At 33.1% G+C, this 17559-nt stretch overlaps 1 protein-coding gene across 1 annotated transcript in view; it reads left to right on the top strand.

Moving 5' to 3' along the window:
• LOC145288106 (uncharacterized) overlaps nt 1-17559 on the top strand; it is a 177926-nt gene that overhangs the window by 38563 nt on the left and 121804 nt on the right. Inside the window, exon 2 of the mRNA XM_080136164.1 lies at nt 10678-10731. Coding sequence (XP_079992290.1) covers nt 10678-10731 — 54 coding nt within the window. The remainder of the gene's footprint in view (nt 1-10677; nt 10732-17559) is intronic.

Below are 17559 nucleotides of genomic sequence, written 5' to 3'. Positions count from 1 at the left end.
TTGAACCTTCAACCTCTAGAAGAATGACAATTACAGTTGAATTTTAACTAGTAGTTTATCCCTTGCGCCACGAGTCCTAAAATTCTGTGCAGATTCCTGAGTTTTACATCCACACTGCCGAGTTTGAAAAGGTACACTTGAAGATTGTTGGAGGCTACATCGGCCAAAACGCCGTGACCAGCATAATAATAATCTTAATAATAAAAATGCAATAGCATTCTGTCAATCCGTCTGTCACATTTAAATTTGAAAATTACGTCTATACATTTAAACATCTGCATGTTAGTACAGTCTAGGAAGTGGGAAACAGGGAGGGAATTCCACAGTCTAGCAGTCCGAGGGAAGAACCTATTAGCGTAAAAGGCTTTCCAGTATCTAGGGACCTCAACAGTGAAGAGAGGGATTTTGCTGCTTGTTGGGTTAGTCGGGTCATATACGTCGATGGGGGAACAGTTCTATGAGTTTATCAGAGCACATTTAATTAGAGTACTTGTAAAACAGGCACAGAGATGCAACTGCGGCGATGTGACAGAGATTGGAGCTTGGCCAATAGTGCAGGACCTATTAGATTTGAGACTATTTTTAAAACCTTTCTTAGAGTGAGAGATTAGTGGTAGATGCACCAGATGTGGCAACATCCGTATTACTTTTAAATGTTTCAATGGACGTTTTTATATTTATGTGTTGGCCAGTAGGTTGGTTCATCACTGTGTGACGCTCAAGATTTAAATAGCATTTTATTAGTGAGTCTGTCTGTCTGTCATGCTGAGGTTTAAAATAACATTTCGTCAGTTCATCTGTCATACTTAAGAATCAAGTAGCACTGTCATCGCTAAGTGCGCAGATTAAAAGGGCACATCTGAAGAATGGGTTCCGTTTTTGTTTTTTTAATGTTTCAATTTTCTTGTTTTGATGTTGTACGAAGACGATAAACAAATTAACGAATGAGAATAAAACAATTTTTATTAACAAAAAAATTAAGCTGCATCAGTTTTTTTTTCTTCTTTTTGCGGCGACACTTAAACTAATCTGTTGTTTATTCCATCAGTCGACAACAACAGAAGAGAACGTTTCTCACTTCCTGCAAAAAATGTCCCCATGACATATGTCATTGATTAGAGTCCAGTCTTGTTCCGTTCAATTCTTTCGTTTTGAAATCAAGAAATACCGAAGAGGAAGTGCAAACAAATTGAATTGTTTTCAACGGATGTTGTTCATATTATTCGGCTCCAATTAGTTTAAATCACTCCAATATGTTTCATTCACTTTCTTCTGGTTAGGCGGGGCAAATTCACCAGCCGTGGGAGACATTAATTAATATTTATTTATATTTTTAGGGCGGCTTCAAGAACTTGTAAGAAGAAATTGTATCAGTTTAATGTTAAAACCAAGAACGTTCTCGTATTTGAATTAGTCAAAAATGAACATATTAAAGGTTTAATCGGGCATACACTACTGAAATCTGGGCGAGTGCGGGTTAGGGTTAGGGTTAGTGCATGTATAACTAGCCTCTCAATCTTAGACAAATCCCCCCCAAAAGTCTCAAGTTTAATGCACGCTGTCAGCCAAGCTTCAAACCTTACCCCCATCGTCGCAACGTTACACCCCTGCGTCTGTTTTATACGTACTTTAATGGAATGTGCTCTGATAAGGTCATAGCACTTGTGCTTCCTCAAAGTACATAATCCCAACTAACTCGACAAGCAGCAAAATCTCTCCCTTTCACTGACGAGGTCCCTAGATACGGGAAAGCTTTTTACTCTAATAATTTTTTCGCTTAGACTGTTAAACTTTGGCATTCCCTCCATGTTTCCTGCTTTGTTGGCTGTATTAATCTGCAGAAATTAAAATGAAATATTAACAGATGTCTTGCTGCTCAACTCCCCACAGTCCCAGTTAGACACGCTCCCAAATAGTAGTCCCTTATGTTCCAATTAGCAATATACCTAGTTTAGGTTGAAAAAGAGTAAAAATACACAAAATAAATAACTAAAAAGAATACTACATAGATGAAACAGTATTTGATATAAAACATTATAATCTCAAAAGTACATTTAATTTCAAAAGATGGCAACCTACATATAATCTCTATCGAAACACTTTAAGCTAATTAACAATGCCGGACGGTCCCCAGACGTTAAGTGGCAAATCTAAAGATGGGTTTATGTTAAAATTGAATTCAGTGAAATATCGAATGTTTACTAATACTGTTTCTGACAACCAATCAAATTTTAATATTTCCTTGCAAAGAAAATTACACACACACGCGCGCGTCTATGTGTGTGTGTGTGTGTGTGTGTGTGTGTGTGTGTGTGTGTGTGTGTGTGTGTGTGTGTGTGTGTAAAATAAATGTAGGCATATATGAATTTATTTGTCATTCCAATAACGATCAAATCTTAATGAAAAAAGGGGTTATATATATATATATATATATATATATATATATATATATATATATATAACTTACTAAACCGCACAAAATAATCACTTTTAATAAAAAAAGCATTAACCATAGGACTAAAAAACATAAAAAAATTATCAACAACGAATTTCCCAACTATATCGTAGATGATTAAATAAAATTAACTATGTAATTTTTTTTAATTACTACTACTACTACTACTACTACTAATAATAATAATAATAATAATAATAATAATAATAATAATACCCAACATCACACGTGATGCTGTATTAACATATACGACTATAAACTAACTCAGCCAAATTTCCAATTAGAAGAAAAGGCGATAAAAAATATGCACACATATTTAACTGACAGTAATAATAAAATTAGACTCATTATTTTTTGCAAGAAATTCAAGACCCAAAATGTTAGTTAAAAACACCCCCAACCTTAAAACATTAGAATGAACTAATGTTGTTTATAAGATTGGATGCCCTTCGAGAGAGTGTAATTCCCATAATAATAAGAAGAAAAAGAAGTAGAAGAAGTAGAAGAAGAAAATAATAATAATAATAATAATAATAATAATAATAATAATAATAATAATAATAAGAAGAAGAAGAAGAAGAAGAAGAAAGCTCATAACAACATTGGTTACTCAACTGCTACCCTACACCGTCGCCTTACCATACATGTCGTAAACTCTAGCTCAATTTACCAACATCTACAAAAACATAGCTGTCTCCCTCCAAATTGAGACTGCTAGTCCTATTTAATAATAATAATAATAATAATAATAATAATAATAATAATAATAACAAAATCCGAAATCAAGTTACAAATATTAAAAGTACGCAAAGCTATTTACATAAAACCTAACACTCCACAATTAATAATGTCACATACGAGACCAATAATAACATCTTAAAGTGCATACATACAGCGACTTTCATATACGATGCTCAGTCACGAAATTTAAAATTGCCAGTTTGTTCTGGAACACTATAAAAACGTTTTCACCTCGTCTGACTTATCATGCTCTTTTCCTTGTTGCCTTTTGACGTTTTCTTCTTTCTCCATTTTTTGGTTCATTTACTTTTTCGTCTGATGCTGTTTCGACGGGAAATCGAAAACGTTCATGACACATATGGAAGATTCATCGATTTATATATATATATATATATATATATATATATATATATATATATATATATATAAATGAAATCAAAATGATTTAGTGTTTACCTGATATATGCAATGTTAAATTTCAATCTAATATAAATACCAGCATTTATATATAGATAATTGATAATTTAATCACAACCGAATAAAAAAAAACTCAATACGCAATAGAGAATAGAGCTTATTCTAAAGAATTATTTTCGCCTTTCAGATTACCTTCAGAGAATGCAAGCTGAAATATTATGCGCGGTTTGTTTTTATTTTTTTTTTTACATATCCAACATTTTTTCACTTGTTTTTTTTTTTTTTGGCAATTTATGACTATAATAAATTGAGGTTTCACTTAGTGCCATAACTAGCAAATTCTAGCATTGCTACAAATATAATTTGCTGATTTCTTTTTGTCCTCTGATGAGAAGAATAGCAAGAATAGCATTCTTTGAAACTCCATGGAATAAGGACTTTGTAAATTGTTTTTTGGTGTATTCAGTCGAACAATAAATTTTGATTGTAAACTTCAACTTACAGTTTTAATTTTCTTTATCTTATATATATATATATATATATATATATATATATATATATATATATATATATATATAGTGATTAGTGAATGAACTTTCTTATTTCATATATATATATATATATATATATATATATATATATATATATATATATATATATAGGGTGACCCCCAAAACCCTGAACATTTTAACAATCCAATAAAACCAAGCATGATGGAAGAAAAATATTTTATTTATTTATTGAAACTTTAAAACATGCCATTTTAGAAACAATTATGGAATCCTCATTAAAAGAAATACGTCCTATAGATTGCGCCATCTTGTACGGATGGTTCTTAGAAATCCGCTGTTGAGATTGCTCATCAACTGCTGCAGCATCGTCAATTCTCCACTTTTACTTCATCCAGATGTCTTAGTTGAGTTGTTTAAGCCTGATTTATTTAAAACTCTGCGTTACATATTTCAGAGACGTACCATGGTTTCATTGATATGGATGAACCTTTACTGTTTAGAAAACCAGTGACTGTTGAATTTGTTATTTCGAACTGTCTTTATTTCGTGAGTTTTGAAGAATTGGGATGGACTATAACGGCATTTTCTAAGCAGTAACTCATATCAATGAAACCATGGCACATCCTGGAATATGTGACGTATAGTTTTAAATAAATAATTTGTATTTTAGCTCTCACATTCTGACGATCGATCACTTGTTGAGATTACAACCGCTTTGTAGATCATGAGCTTGGCGTCATCCCTTTATTGCTGCATACTCTTGAATGCAGTTTTCCATATAGGCAGCTCTGATTCTTCTATCAATGTCTTTCTCGGCCGTAGCATTTGTTGATAGAACGCTGCCGAGATGAGGAGACTGTTACACATTTTCTAGTTCTATTCCCCTAATGGTTATTGTATTCTCAGGAGGTGTTTGATGTCCGGGACGAGGTTGGAGAAGTACTTTAGTCTTGGCTATGTTGATGTTGAGCCCATATTGCATGTAAGCTTTTGAGAAGTTATTTGCCGACATCTGTTGATCTTAAATAGTATGGGCTAGAGTACAGCTGTCGTCGGCGTATTGCAGCTCAGTAATTCCTGTGTGGTTTGTACGTATAGAGATATAAAAAAAGGAACAAACTGCGTTATGTTCACCAACGATAATTTCAAGACTTCCTCGAAATGAAGACGAAACATTGATGAACATATAACTTCGTTTGTTCCTTTTTCATCTCTCCTTATCTATCTATCTATCTATCTATCTATCTATAATCTATACATATATATGTATATGTATATATATATATATATATATATATATATATATATATATATATAAAATAAAATAAAAATTACAATTAAATTTACCAAAATGATCCAAGATGGTAAAACAATAGTATATTATAAATATTAAAGTATTAATATTTATAAAGTTATCTCAGCCAGATGTAAAAGCCCGATAAAACAAAATAGGAGATAGAGCTTATAATACGAGCAAACAATTAATAAAACCTGTTAAAAACACTTTGAAATGAGTTAAAAATATATTTAATCTGAAGAGGAAACACCTTTTCAGATTAAATATGTTTTTAACTCATTTCAAAGTGTTTTTTAACATGTTTTATTAACTGTTTGCTCCGATATATATATATATATATATATATATATATATATATATATATATATATATATATATTACAAAGGAGTTACCACTTATCAAGGACAGGAGGCCATTCGAGGATAAAGGTTAATGAGTGTACAGTGATCAAAGGGAACATGTCGGAGTAATCGTTAGTAGTGGACATTTGGTAAATTAGATTAGTGAAGACATTGGCTCATCAAGAATTTGTTCACGTTGGAAGTGATATTTTGTAATCAGTTGGAAATCGGAAAAATGGAACACAGTTCCACAGGCATACAATTCTAAGAAAGAAGCTTTATATATATATATATATATATATATATATATATATATATATATATATATATATATATATACTAGCCGACTGTCCCGTCGTAAAATACGCATAAATATTATATTTTATTTAATACAAAATTCTTATTAATTATAAACAGAAATACCGTATGTATTAAATGTAAAGTTAAATTTCTTAAAACTAATGAAGTAAAAAACAGAAAGAAACTGACACATGTGCAAGCGAGTATTATATATATATATATATATATATATATATATATATATATATATAGAGAGAGAGAGAGAGAGAGAGAGAGAAATAAAAAGGAACAAACCGTATTATGTGTTCATCAACGTTTCGTCTTTATTTCGAGACTTCTTCTGGATAAAATAAAGACGAAACGTTGATGAACACATAATACGGTTTGTTCCTTTTTATTTCTCTATTTTGTCGGAATACTATTTCCATTATTTTCATCATATATATATATATATATATATATATATATATATATATATATATATATATTATCTAAACAGTTCAATTCTTGTAAGTAAAAAAAAAATGATACTCGAGCTGAGATCCAAACCAAAATCTAGGGACAGTGAGTAAAGTACGATAACCATTAGGCCAGTTTGAAACGTTATTTACAAAGTGTTTTCAAACCTACGTATTCTTAACATAAAGAAACTGTTATGTTTTCCGGCCGCACATGCGCATTCGTGAAATAGTTGACAAACAGATAAAAAACGGATTAAAGTTTTCCACGTATATGAATCCTCTATATACCAAATTTCAAGTCTGTAGATCAAAATTCGTTGAGTATATAGGTTGAGAAGTATCCTCACACATACACATACATTCTCAGTATTATAAATATATAGATATGAGATAGAGAGAGAAATAGATAGATAGAAAGTCTGCTTATGATTTTTTAAAAATTTATTTTTCATTATTCGTTATTCTTTCCGCAGTGCTCATAGCTGGACAATTAAAATGCAATGATTGTAGAAAGCTAAGATTACGGTTATTTACCCTCCAGCTTGGATGATAACGAAATCTGTTTATACCTATTTCGCCCATATCTCACACAACACACTCTGACCGCCCTCATATATAAGACAAATGACTAAACCTTACCCTCCTCTCTTTCTTTCTTTCTTTCTTTTTGTTGCTACCAACTACTTTTCCGCTGGTAATATTTCCTTGACATTCTTCAACCTACTGACTCCATTTCCTGTTTCAAATAATAATAAAAAAAAAAGACTTCTTCAAAAATCCACCGCTTGGCCACGAAGGGAATTATTTCTATTTGTAATGCAAATATAGAGGCGTACTTTTTTTTTTTTTTTCCTTTTGAAAGGGGCGAGGAGGAGTGTGGGGAGAGGAAGGGTAGGAGGAAGTTGCTACGGTCTCTTGGCAAGAAAATTTTAATGAATGAAAAAGTGTAAGTGGCGGGAGACGTGTTTAGAGAAGACATACGGCTGTTCAAGATGTCCGACACACGTGGAACTTTCTTTTCAATATTAATAGATTCCTTATGAGTAAAGAATAAATGAACAATAAAAAAGAGAAAGTGATTTTTTTTTTAAGCAAGACCTTTTCTTTTTATTGACTAACTGTTATTATTACAGGGGGGTCTCTTTTTCTTACCGTAAAATACTTGTTAATTAAATATGTTTAGTGCTTCTACAGATTGGCTCTTATGACGGCAATTTAAAGTAAAGACAATACAGAAAAGTCTGTACTTGTTACAGACGAAGATGTCATATTCCAAAAATTACGTAAACCGATCAACTAGTTTTATTTAAAACTAAGAAAATAAACATTTACAATTTTTAGCGATTTTACTATTAAACTGTATTGAACATATGGTTTGTTTTTCACCTCTCAACTTCGATTTAAATTGCCCTCCCTTTTTCATATTTTATCGAATTTCATGATGGCCGACGAAAACACTGTGACTACTCGCTTACTTGTAAAATTTGATTTGCTTGAAAAAAGCACTTGATCAAATCACGTGATTGTTGGAATATTTCATCTTCGTTCTGTACACTATACACACTTTTCAGTATTTTCTTTACTTTTAATTGCCGCCATAAGTGGCAATTAGGACAAACACCGTATGTTTTAAATTAATAAATTTAACCTTTTAATGTCTTATTTTAATAATATATTTTATTTTATCATTTAGTTTTTGCAGTTCATAGATGGTGATTATGTCAATTAGATTTAAAATGAAAATTCTTGAATAAACAAACAAACTGCTTTAAAACCACGTTAAGATACAAATATCCATCTTCAGAGTTGAAGAAAAGAGAGTTTTTTGTCATAAAGAAAATGTCCGTGGCTTATTTTTCGAAGAACTTTTTGTTGATTCTCATAACATTACAACGAACGTTTACAAGTGAAGAGTTTTTTGCACAGTATCACATGTGAGAACACTAACACCCAGCTTCAATATAACAACATGAAGCTACGACAAAAAACTCTTTCCTTCTACTTTGATGATGAACATTTTACTATCCGAAATTAATAAGAAGCATTTAAAGTTAAAAATAATTTGAATGATTGTTTTTAAATGAAAATTGTTGCATCTTAACGTAGTTTCAAAGCAGCTTATTTGTTCAAAATCTTTTTTTAATAAAGATGCTTCTACGAGTAAGAGCTTTTGTTGCTAATTTAGAATTACACTTATTTTTTTAGAAAATACAGAAAAAATCTCTAAATCTCGTCACGTAACTAAGATGTTATATTCCAAAAATCATGTAAATTAATCAAGTATATTAAAACAAATTTTACGATTTTTAGTGGTTAATTATTTTTGCAGCCATTGATAATCTCTTACTTACGAGGAAATGGGTAAATCTCGTTAGTCGAATCAAGTTTTCTGCTCTGGGGTTTTCTTCTTTTCGTATCATGGCATATTCATGTTATAGACGAAATCATGGTTAGTGTTCTCCATAGGTTTCGGTCCATTGTTGGTCCAATTCCCCTGAAGACATCACATGATTTTGAACTTGGCAGAATACGTGGGGTAGGTTGCCATTACCTTCCCCAGTGCAGTAGCATCTAACTTGCCTGTTCGCACCTATCTGTTGTCCTTAGATCATCCGCATAGCTGCAGTCGAATTACATAACTCTTAATCCCATCAGGGATTGCTTGGCCTCTGGGCCAAGATCGAAGTTCAAAGTGTAGTATCTGTTCCGGCAGATGCTGCACTTAAGATAATTTGTACCAGTCAATGGAGGGGAAACCCCCTATACTGGGACAATTATTATTTTTGGTAACCAGAGTGACCCCTTTTTGCCTACTTTTAGGGGAGCTGGTTTTTTACCTCACATTAAAAACGGCCTTGTGCCTAATTTGCTCAGTGGGGGAGCAAATAAACACCATCTGTTCCGGCAGATACTGCAATCAAAGCCCATATGTGGGGGCAACCCCACATATAAGACCATTGTTTTTTGTTACATTGGTCAATGTAGAGGAAACCCTTCATACCAATTCTCACTATCCAGTTCCCTCTTGGAGGAGCTGGTCCCCCTCCCCTTCAGTCTCCACATTAAAAAACGGCCTTGTGCCTAATTTGCTCAGTGGGGAAGCAAATAAATACAAACTCTTAATCCCACAAGACAGACGTTCTTGGTCTTTGGGTCAAGATCAAGATATAGTACCTGTTCTTCAGATGTTGTTCTTCAGCTTCCTGTTCTCTCTCAGTGGAGGAGCAATCCTTCACGACTGAGACACTTTCTATTTTTGTTCCTTTTCTCCACGTTAAAAAACGACCCTGGATTCAGAAAGGCATTGGTAATAGGAACTCTTAATACCATAGAACCATTGATCTGCTAGAGATTCATCTTCCTCTATGGCCATCAAACATTCTGCTGCGATTATAGATTAAAGTCACAAAAGTTAATAATAAATTGAATAATTTAAAAAAAATGAAAATATGGAATATCCACAATCCAAAACGTGTCTAGGGAATCGATTAATAAACTTTCTGTCATTAAAAAATGCTTTGCAGCAATTTTTTAAAATGAAAGACCAGATTAATAGAAAAGAGATAAGTAAACTTTTCTAGTTCAATTTTACTAATAGTTATTTTATCCTCAGGAGGTGTTTGAGTTGAAGAGCCAGTTGCTGAGAGGAAGAGCACTCAGACCTGTAAAAAATATCTGATTGACGTTTCCCAGTAAGGTTGCCTAAGGTGATTAGCAATAAGCTAATGTCTTCTGAAAAAGAGAAGGCAAAGCCTGGGACGGTGGACCTCTTAGAACTGCACAGAACAAGCAATGTACCACAGTGATTAGGGAAAAAGCTATTTCAGAAATTATCTAGACATTGTTGGTTTTGGTGTTAAAGATTGGAGCTCAGAAATAACGTCTTTGACTTGTGTAATGTTTTGCATTAGCTACATTGGATAATTTAGATCATAGATTGTATAATAATTTTATTGATAATGAAGTGTATAATAAATTTATACATCATAGATTGTATGATAATTTTATAGATCATATATTGTATAATAATTTTATGATTATGCATTGTATAATAATTGAAAGCATTCCATATGTCTTTTTTGCATTAAGTAAATTGAAACCCGGATTTTATTGTTTGTAAACCATTAGTAATGCATTGTTTCTTTTTTTTCAGGCTTGTCAAGGATGTGAGCCTCTTTGTACTTGTAATGGCACCAAAGGAGAACGAGTGAGTATTACAAACTGTATTTATTTAGCGATACCCGGATGTAAACGTATGAGATTTTCACGGGGTGAAGAAATCTGCAAATAATTGAATATATTCACTGAACCATTTTTATGAGTTCTTACAAAGATTAAAAGCAATATACGCGACTAAATATCATGATCTATTATTATTTTGATTCTAGAAAAATATCAATGGCTTAAGCTTAAGGGGTTTTTTTTTAAAAAGAAACTAAAATTAACGAAATTTTAATTGGTGTTTCACAATTGATTAAAATTCATACAAATCAAAAATATTTTAATTTTTTATTTATTTTGAATTTTTACTACGTTTGTAAAAAATGAATCCGAATATAGTTCACATTACGATCCTTTATATCTGGCAGCTGTTTTTCCAAATTCATAATGATCGGTTAATTCCTGCCTGATGATCAATGGATCCAATTTAATGCAAATCTGAAATATTTTAATTTTTAAATGAGAGATTCTATCCATATTATACCCCACTAACCACTCTTTAAAATACCCCAACTTCGGAATATTTATTAATTGATGTTTACAAACTGGTTAAAATTGCGATACTTATGTAAAATATGGACTGTGGTATTTTTTGGATAGAATTTTCAAGTTAAATTAAATTTTTACGGTACATTTTGTTTATTAAATTGTGGTATGAAAGTACAGAATGAAAAAATTTCAGTTCCCCATGTTAAGATTGTGTTTCTTAATAATTACGTTATTATTTCAGTACGGCCATTATTCTGCATAAATGCCAAAATTTCATCAAAATCTGAAATATTTGAATTCTCATTAAGGGATCCCAGTCCCTTTTTCCCCTTTTCATAAAGCTAAATTAAATTAAATATAGCCCATGTTGTACACCCTTAGCAGCTTTCTTCCAAAATTTATAAGGATCGGTTAATTAATTTCAGAGTTCATGTCACCCAAATATCTATATAAATATATGAATATATACACATACCTAACGTTATATACATATCTAAATATATGAATATATGAATATCTAAATACATAATATATATATATATATATATATATATATATATATATATATATATATATATACTAGCAAAAGTACCCGTCATTGACTGGGTTCAAAAACAGCCTACAGAAAATGGACTCTGATTTATGAAAGTATGAAAGGTTATGAAAAGGAAGGGTTGTAAAGAGATAGCTTCGAATTTGGGGGTATCAAAACCAAAGCAAAATATGATGAAAGTAAAAATAAAATAGATAAACCCCATAATTTATTATACTATACTTGTTCACACTGAAATACTTATCACAATATTCTGTGGATATATATTAAAAAACGTTGTTAAACTTTGTGACATATTTCCATTCTATGGAGATCAGGTGCGAACGAACACCCCATAATTTTATCATACCATATTTCTTCAAACTGAAACAAAATTATCAAAGTATACTTACGCAGATAGATATGAAAAGTCTTTATTAAAGTTTGTGCCTATTTCCATTCTATGGAGGGCATGCGCGAACGCAGACCCCAAAATTTTATTATACCATCCCTATTTAAGTTAAAATATACTTATCAGAGTATTCTTATGTACATCTATATCAAAAACACTTGTAAACGTCTTTTTTTAATTTCTTAATTTTTTATTTCCATACTTTGTGGACTAGGCGCGATTGCAGACCCCACAATTTTAATGAACTACCGTTCTGCCAGATCAAACATACCCATTCCTGTGTCTCGATACATCTTCTTTCATTATATGTAATCAGTTTTTTAAAATAGTCAACCATATAGGAGCCTATTCGTAGCCACACACACACACACACACACACACACACACACACACACACACACATTCAGCTTTATATATATATATATATATATATATATATATATATATATAAACCTAACTTTATATATGCATGCTAATTGCAATGTAAACCCAATATGTTGTTCCTATTGTCTCCCCACGATGACAAGTTAGACACAAGGTCGGTTTTTAATGTGGTGAAAATCCAGTTCCTACAAAAAGGGGCACCTTGAATTGTAGCAAAAATTAAAATTGCCTCAGACTAAAAGAATTTCTCTTTCACTAACCAACGACAGAAAAGATTAAATGTAGCATCAGAACAGGTACTTCACTTTGTTCCTAACCAAAAGACCAAGGAGGTTATTTACTTCCTTCTCACCTAAGGCAGATGTAACACAAAGAGGGAGAATCAAGCTAATGCTCCTAGAGGAGCACTCTGACCTTTTAAAAATTGCCTGGGCAGTACCATTGGCATACTACACCAGGGATTAATAAATGTGCTCCCCTCAAAAGATAGGAAGCAAGGTCTGCAAGGTTAAACCACCTAGAACTGCAACATGGAAAAAGCCATTTCAAAAAAAATCTAATCTCTGTTGACTTTGGGTTTGAGGGTAAAGATTCAGCTGAAGAGAAAAGGCCAAGGAGATCCAGTGTGTTGTTGATTTTGGCCACAACACATAGATCTCGAATTACAAGCTTTAGTACTCAAATATAAATTCCGCGTATGACTTACCAAAGACGAAAAAAAAAAGTCAATATTCTTGCCAAACACATGAAGACAGCTCATCTATAAATTTAACGTGGGTGTGAGAATGTGGTTTTTGCCAACAAAGAAGAGTTTAATGTGTTTCTGCATTTTTACTGAATTCTTACCTGGATTTTTTTTTTAATCCTTCAAGCTAATGAATTTGCGTTTTATGAAAGCTGAGATCTAATCTTACGATGGCAGCGATTTTTTAGATAAATTCAGTTCGTCTGAGTTTTGAAAAGTTGGCTTCCATATAATATTCGGTAGGAATTTCTTAATGTCTTTTAGATCAGTGTTTCTTAATTTAACCTGCTGCCAAAGATTGGCATCTGCTGCACTTTTGCCAAAATGCACATTAAACTATTTTGTAGCTGCATTCAACTGCAATCTGCACACTTACCTTGTCCGTGATAAGTGTTATGCAAAGAATGAAGCCAACCTGCAAGCAAAAAAGGCAGAAGTGTTGAATTCAATCCCAGGCACTGGCGATGTAAACCTGGATGGACACAGCTTTCTACCCAGTTGCTTTCTTGACGCACTTTATTTTTCTCTTATCTTTCTCAAATATTACAAACATCGCAAATTTCCATGTGCAGTAGAACATATTAGAAACGTGAGGTTAGCATTGAAGCAGTCATAAATGAGGACTTAGTTTCTTTCATAGAAAAATGTCCGTGCTGGGCGATTTGGACGCATACATAGCTTGCAGGTGCATTATTTCTACCTATCATTAAAGAGCTGCTTCAACCCCTTACGGAATCCTAACCCTAACCCGACGGTCATTCAGTAGATAGAAATCTGAAAACAATGAAGAAAAACGTCTCTTCTATCTCCTGTCCCTGTCCACTGGACATTCAAACAGTGACAATATTCGCCTGAAGATAACTGTTGATAGACTTGTTAAAGACTAAAGAAATTTTTACTTTTCATTTTCTTTACTTGAACCAAGTCCAATTTTCTTCAACTTCAATAAATCTTTTTTGTTGTTCTTATAAAAGAGGTCTTGTTTCCCCTTTTGTGCCAAGGTTTCTGTGTCTTTCATTTCCACGGTCTAAACCAAAATCTTTAAAAGTCTTCAATCAGTTTCCCCTTTTTTGTTTACGACTTTCTGAACGGTGGTCATAGTTTGATCCAATTTATTTGCTTTCCCACAGGGCCAGAGTTTTTAATGTAAGGAAAACCCACTTCCCCAAAATGATTGGGACAAAAATAAAAAAAATGGCCTTAGTCTAGAAAGATTTCTATGGAGGACATAACCAATGATACGTAGTGTCAGAACAGATTTTAGACTTTGATCTTAGCCAGGGTCAAGTCTTTCCAGTCTGTGTAAACGTTATACACTTCTTGAAAACAATATCAGTTGCTTCGATTATTATGTTTATTCTTTTACTTGAGGAGAGGTTATCTCTTATGAAGGCTCAGAGGCTACTCGAGGATAAGGGTTATTTTCAGTAAATTGTTAACATAAAAATGTTTACCAAACAAATGATATTACAATAAGGTTGTTCAATAAATTAGGTTAGGGTTAGTGTTAGGGCTAAAATAGAAGCAGGATACTTCATTCATAGTCGGATTAAGTCTTGTGGAGAGCTTACATGCTTAAAAGATTACACTTTCGCCTTACATACAAACATAAAGTTTGCAGAAGTTTTTTTTATGGAAGGGGAAAGGGATGAAGGAATAAATTTGAACAAAATATTTTGCATGGAAAAAAATCCTCGTTTTACTTGAAATATTTGCATGACAGCAGTTTAAGATGAAAACCAATATTTGATTCCGTTGGATTGAAAAAAAAAATTTTATTGCAAATATTTTAATCGCCAAATCCTTTAAATTGATGTTAATCGTAGGTAAATGTGGTATTCAGGAATGTAAGCGAGTAAGAATCGCTAGTGTGTTTTGCTGTTGACCCCAGTGATATGTGAGACGCATCATGCTGGTGCTGAAATGACACAGTTCATGCATTGCTGTTCAAAAGGAGAATAATGCAGTCAAGAATTTTTTTTACTTGGAAAACACCATTTATCAAGGCCCGAAGGCCACTTGAGGATAAAAGTTAATGAACGTAAGGTGATAGTGTAGTAATGGTGTAAATTGGGTGGAATTTGATTATTTATGGGGACAGCTCAACAAGAACTTGTTTACATTGGATTTGAAAGTTACCATGTTATATTCAACTAGGAAGCAGGCCAGCAGAACAGTGTTCCACAGGCGGATAGTTCTGAGAAAATAAGTTTTGTTCATGGAACCTGCGTTTAGATTTAGGCACAGATAGAGAGTGAGGGAAATCATGTATAGTTGTTGTAGCTAGTCGAGTGTTTTTTTGTGAAAGTTTGGCAAGAGGGGACCATAGATTTGAGTTTAGCCAAGCATTTGCCACGAAAATAGTGATAGAGCAGATACAGGCTTGCAACGTCTCTGCAGTGGAAAGAGGTTGCGGAGAAGAGAAAAAGGCATCACCTACTTTGAAGCCAGTTTTGAACTGTATCAAGGCAAGATAGGGTGCGCCGAGCAGCTTCTGCCCAGATGTGGCAACAGTACTCCATTTTAGGATGTACCTGGCCTTTATACAGGTACAGGATTGCATCGGTAGTGAGATAACTGATCCAAGTGATCCAACCATTTTTCCAGCAATCATGACAACAAATTTGATGTATGTTTTCCATTTTAGATCAGAAATGAGGTCAGTCCCAAAAGCTTGTCAAGACATGGAGTTTTCTTAAGACGAGAGGCATTCATTTCAATTAACGCATGATATGAATCAGAGCGATTATGATGAAAGAAGAGAAGCTGCTTTTTCGATGCATTAAAATTTACCAGCCATCTTTTGCTGCATTGCACCACATTCTCAAGATCAGAAGAGAGAGAATCAGAAAGATCTTGGTCATTTCTGGCCTTTGAAGTGTTGCCATAGATTGTGGTGTCGTCTGCAGAAATGTCTACGAATGATCTAAGAATGTGATTTCGGAGATCATTGATGAAGATTAGTAAGAGAGTTGGGTCCAGAATCGAACCTTGAGAAACGCCAGCATTAATGCAATGCGTTTCTAATTACTGTCTATCAATGACTACTCTTATAAGCCTATTAGAGAGAAAGGATTTAATAATTGAGAGGACATTTCCAGCTATTCCATAGCTTGCGATCTTGTGAAGTAGACCTTTATGCCATACTCTTTCAAAAGCCTTTGATATGTCAAGAGCTAATGCTCTATAAATAAAGTCCCTATTGAGAGATTCACTAATCCTGTGTGATATTAGAGTTAGTACATGAGCTGTAGATCTCGTAGAATGGAGACCATATTACATGTCACTGAACAGGTTATTTTTGTTGAGGTGGTTTACTGCTTTTCTGTTTATCACAGATTCCAGCAACTTTCTCATGATACACAGAAGACTGATTGATCTGTATTGAGAGGGAGATGACCGATCTCCAAACATTTTAAATATGGGACAGGTTGATGAAGTTTTTCAGGGTCTTGGGAAGCATTTCTCCTTAAGGCAATTTTCTCAGTTGCAAAGTCTAAGGAAAAGACATAAAAAGAGTCTAATAGGCATATGTATGAATTGCAATGATATACCGAAATAATACTTGGCCAGTGAGGGTTGAGGACATGAGTTGCATGGAGAAAAATGATATGAAAATGATACACTGTATGTGTAATGTAAGATTTAAAGCAGGTTTAGATCTGATGACCTCAGAGGAAGATTTAATCTGGATAATATAGAGAGATGTGTGCAGAACAGGAGACCTTAACGGTATGGCCACATTGAATGGATCAGTATTCTTAAATTAGTAGATGCAGAACAGTTGAGGTAGCAGGTTCATGTCCACAGGGGGGGAAGCAAAATAAAAGAGGAAATGGATGGACTTGCAAGAAACACGGATAAATAATGACCTGGTCAGGAATAGGTTTGTTTGGAAGTAAATTTCTAAAAGTTTTCAACTCATGCCAGCATGTAAAATGGAGGTTACACTGATGATGATGATGATGATGATGATGATGATGATGATGATGATGATGATGACATGATGTTTCTCTGTCAGTTTTAATACAAGCACAATATCAGCATCCCTATTCCTACCCCAATCTTATTCAGTTTAGCTGCTTTTAATTACCAACTTAATTGTCCTGACATTTCAGATTCATAATTTATATTAAACCTCGAGTGTTATTCGGTGTTCAATGTAAGAATCTTGTGTTTCTGACTTGACGTCTCGGCCGTTTTTTGAAGAGTCGACCTGCTTAACATTTTCTACTTTACACAAGCATTCTAA

This window comes from Euprymna scolopes, chromosome 11, assembly GCF_053919585.1.
Source record: "Euprymna scolopes isolate OS-2025 chromosome 11, ASM5391958v1, whole genome shotgun sequence".
NCBI lineage: Eukaryota > Metazoa > Mollusca > Cephalopoda > Sepiida > Sepiolidae > Euprymna > Euprymna scolopes.
Note: the sequence above shows the minus strand (reverse complement) of the source record. Positions and strands in the feature narration are given on the sequence as shown.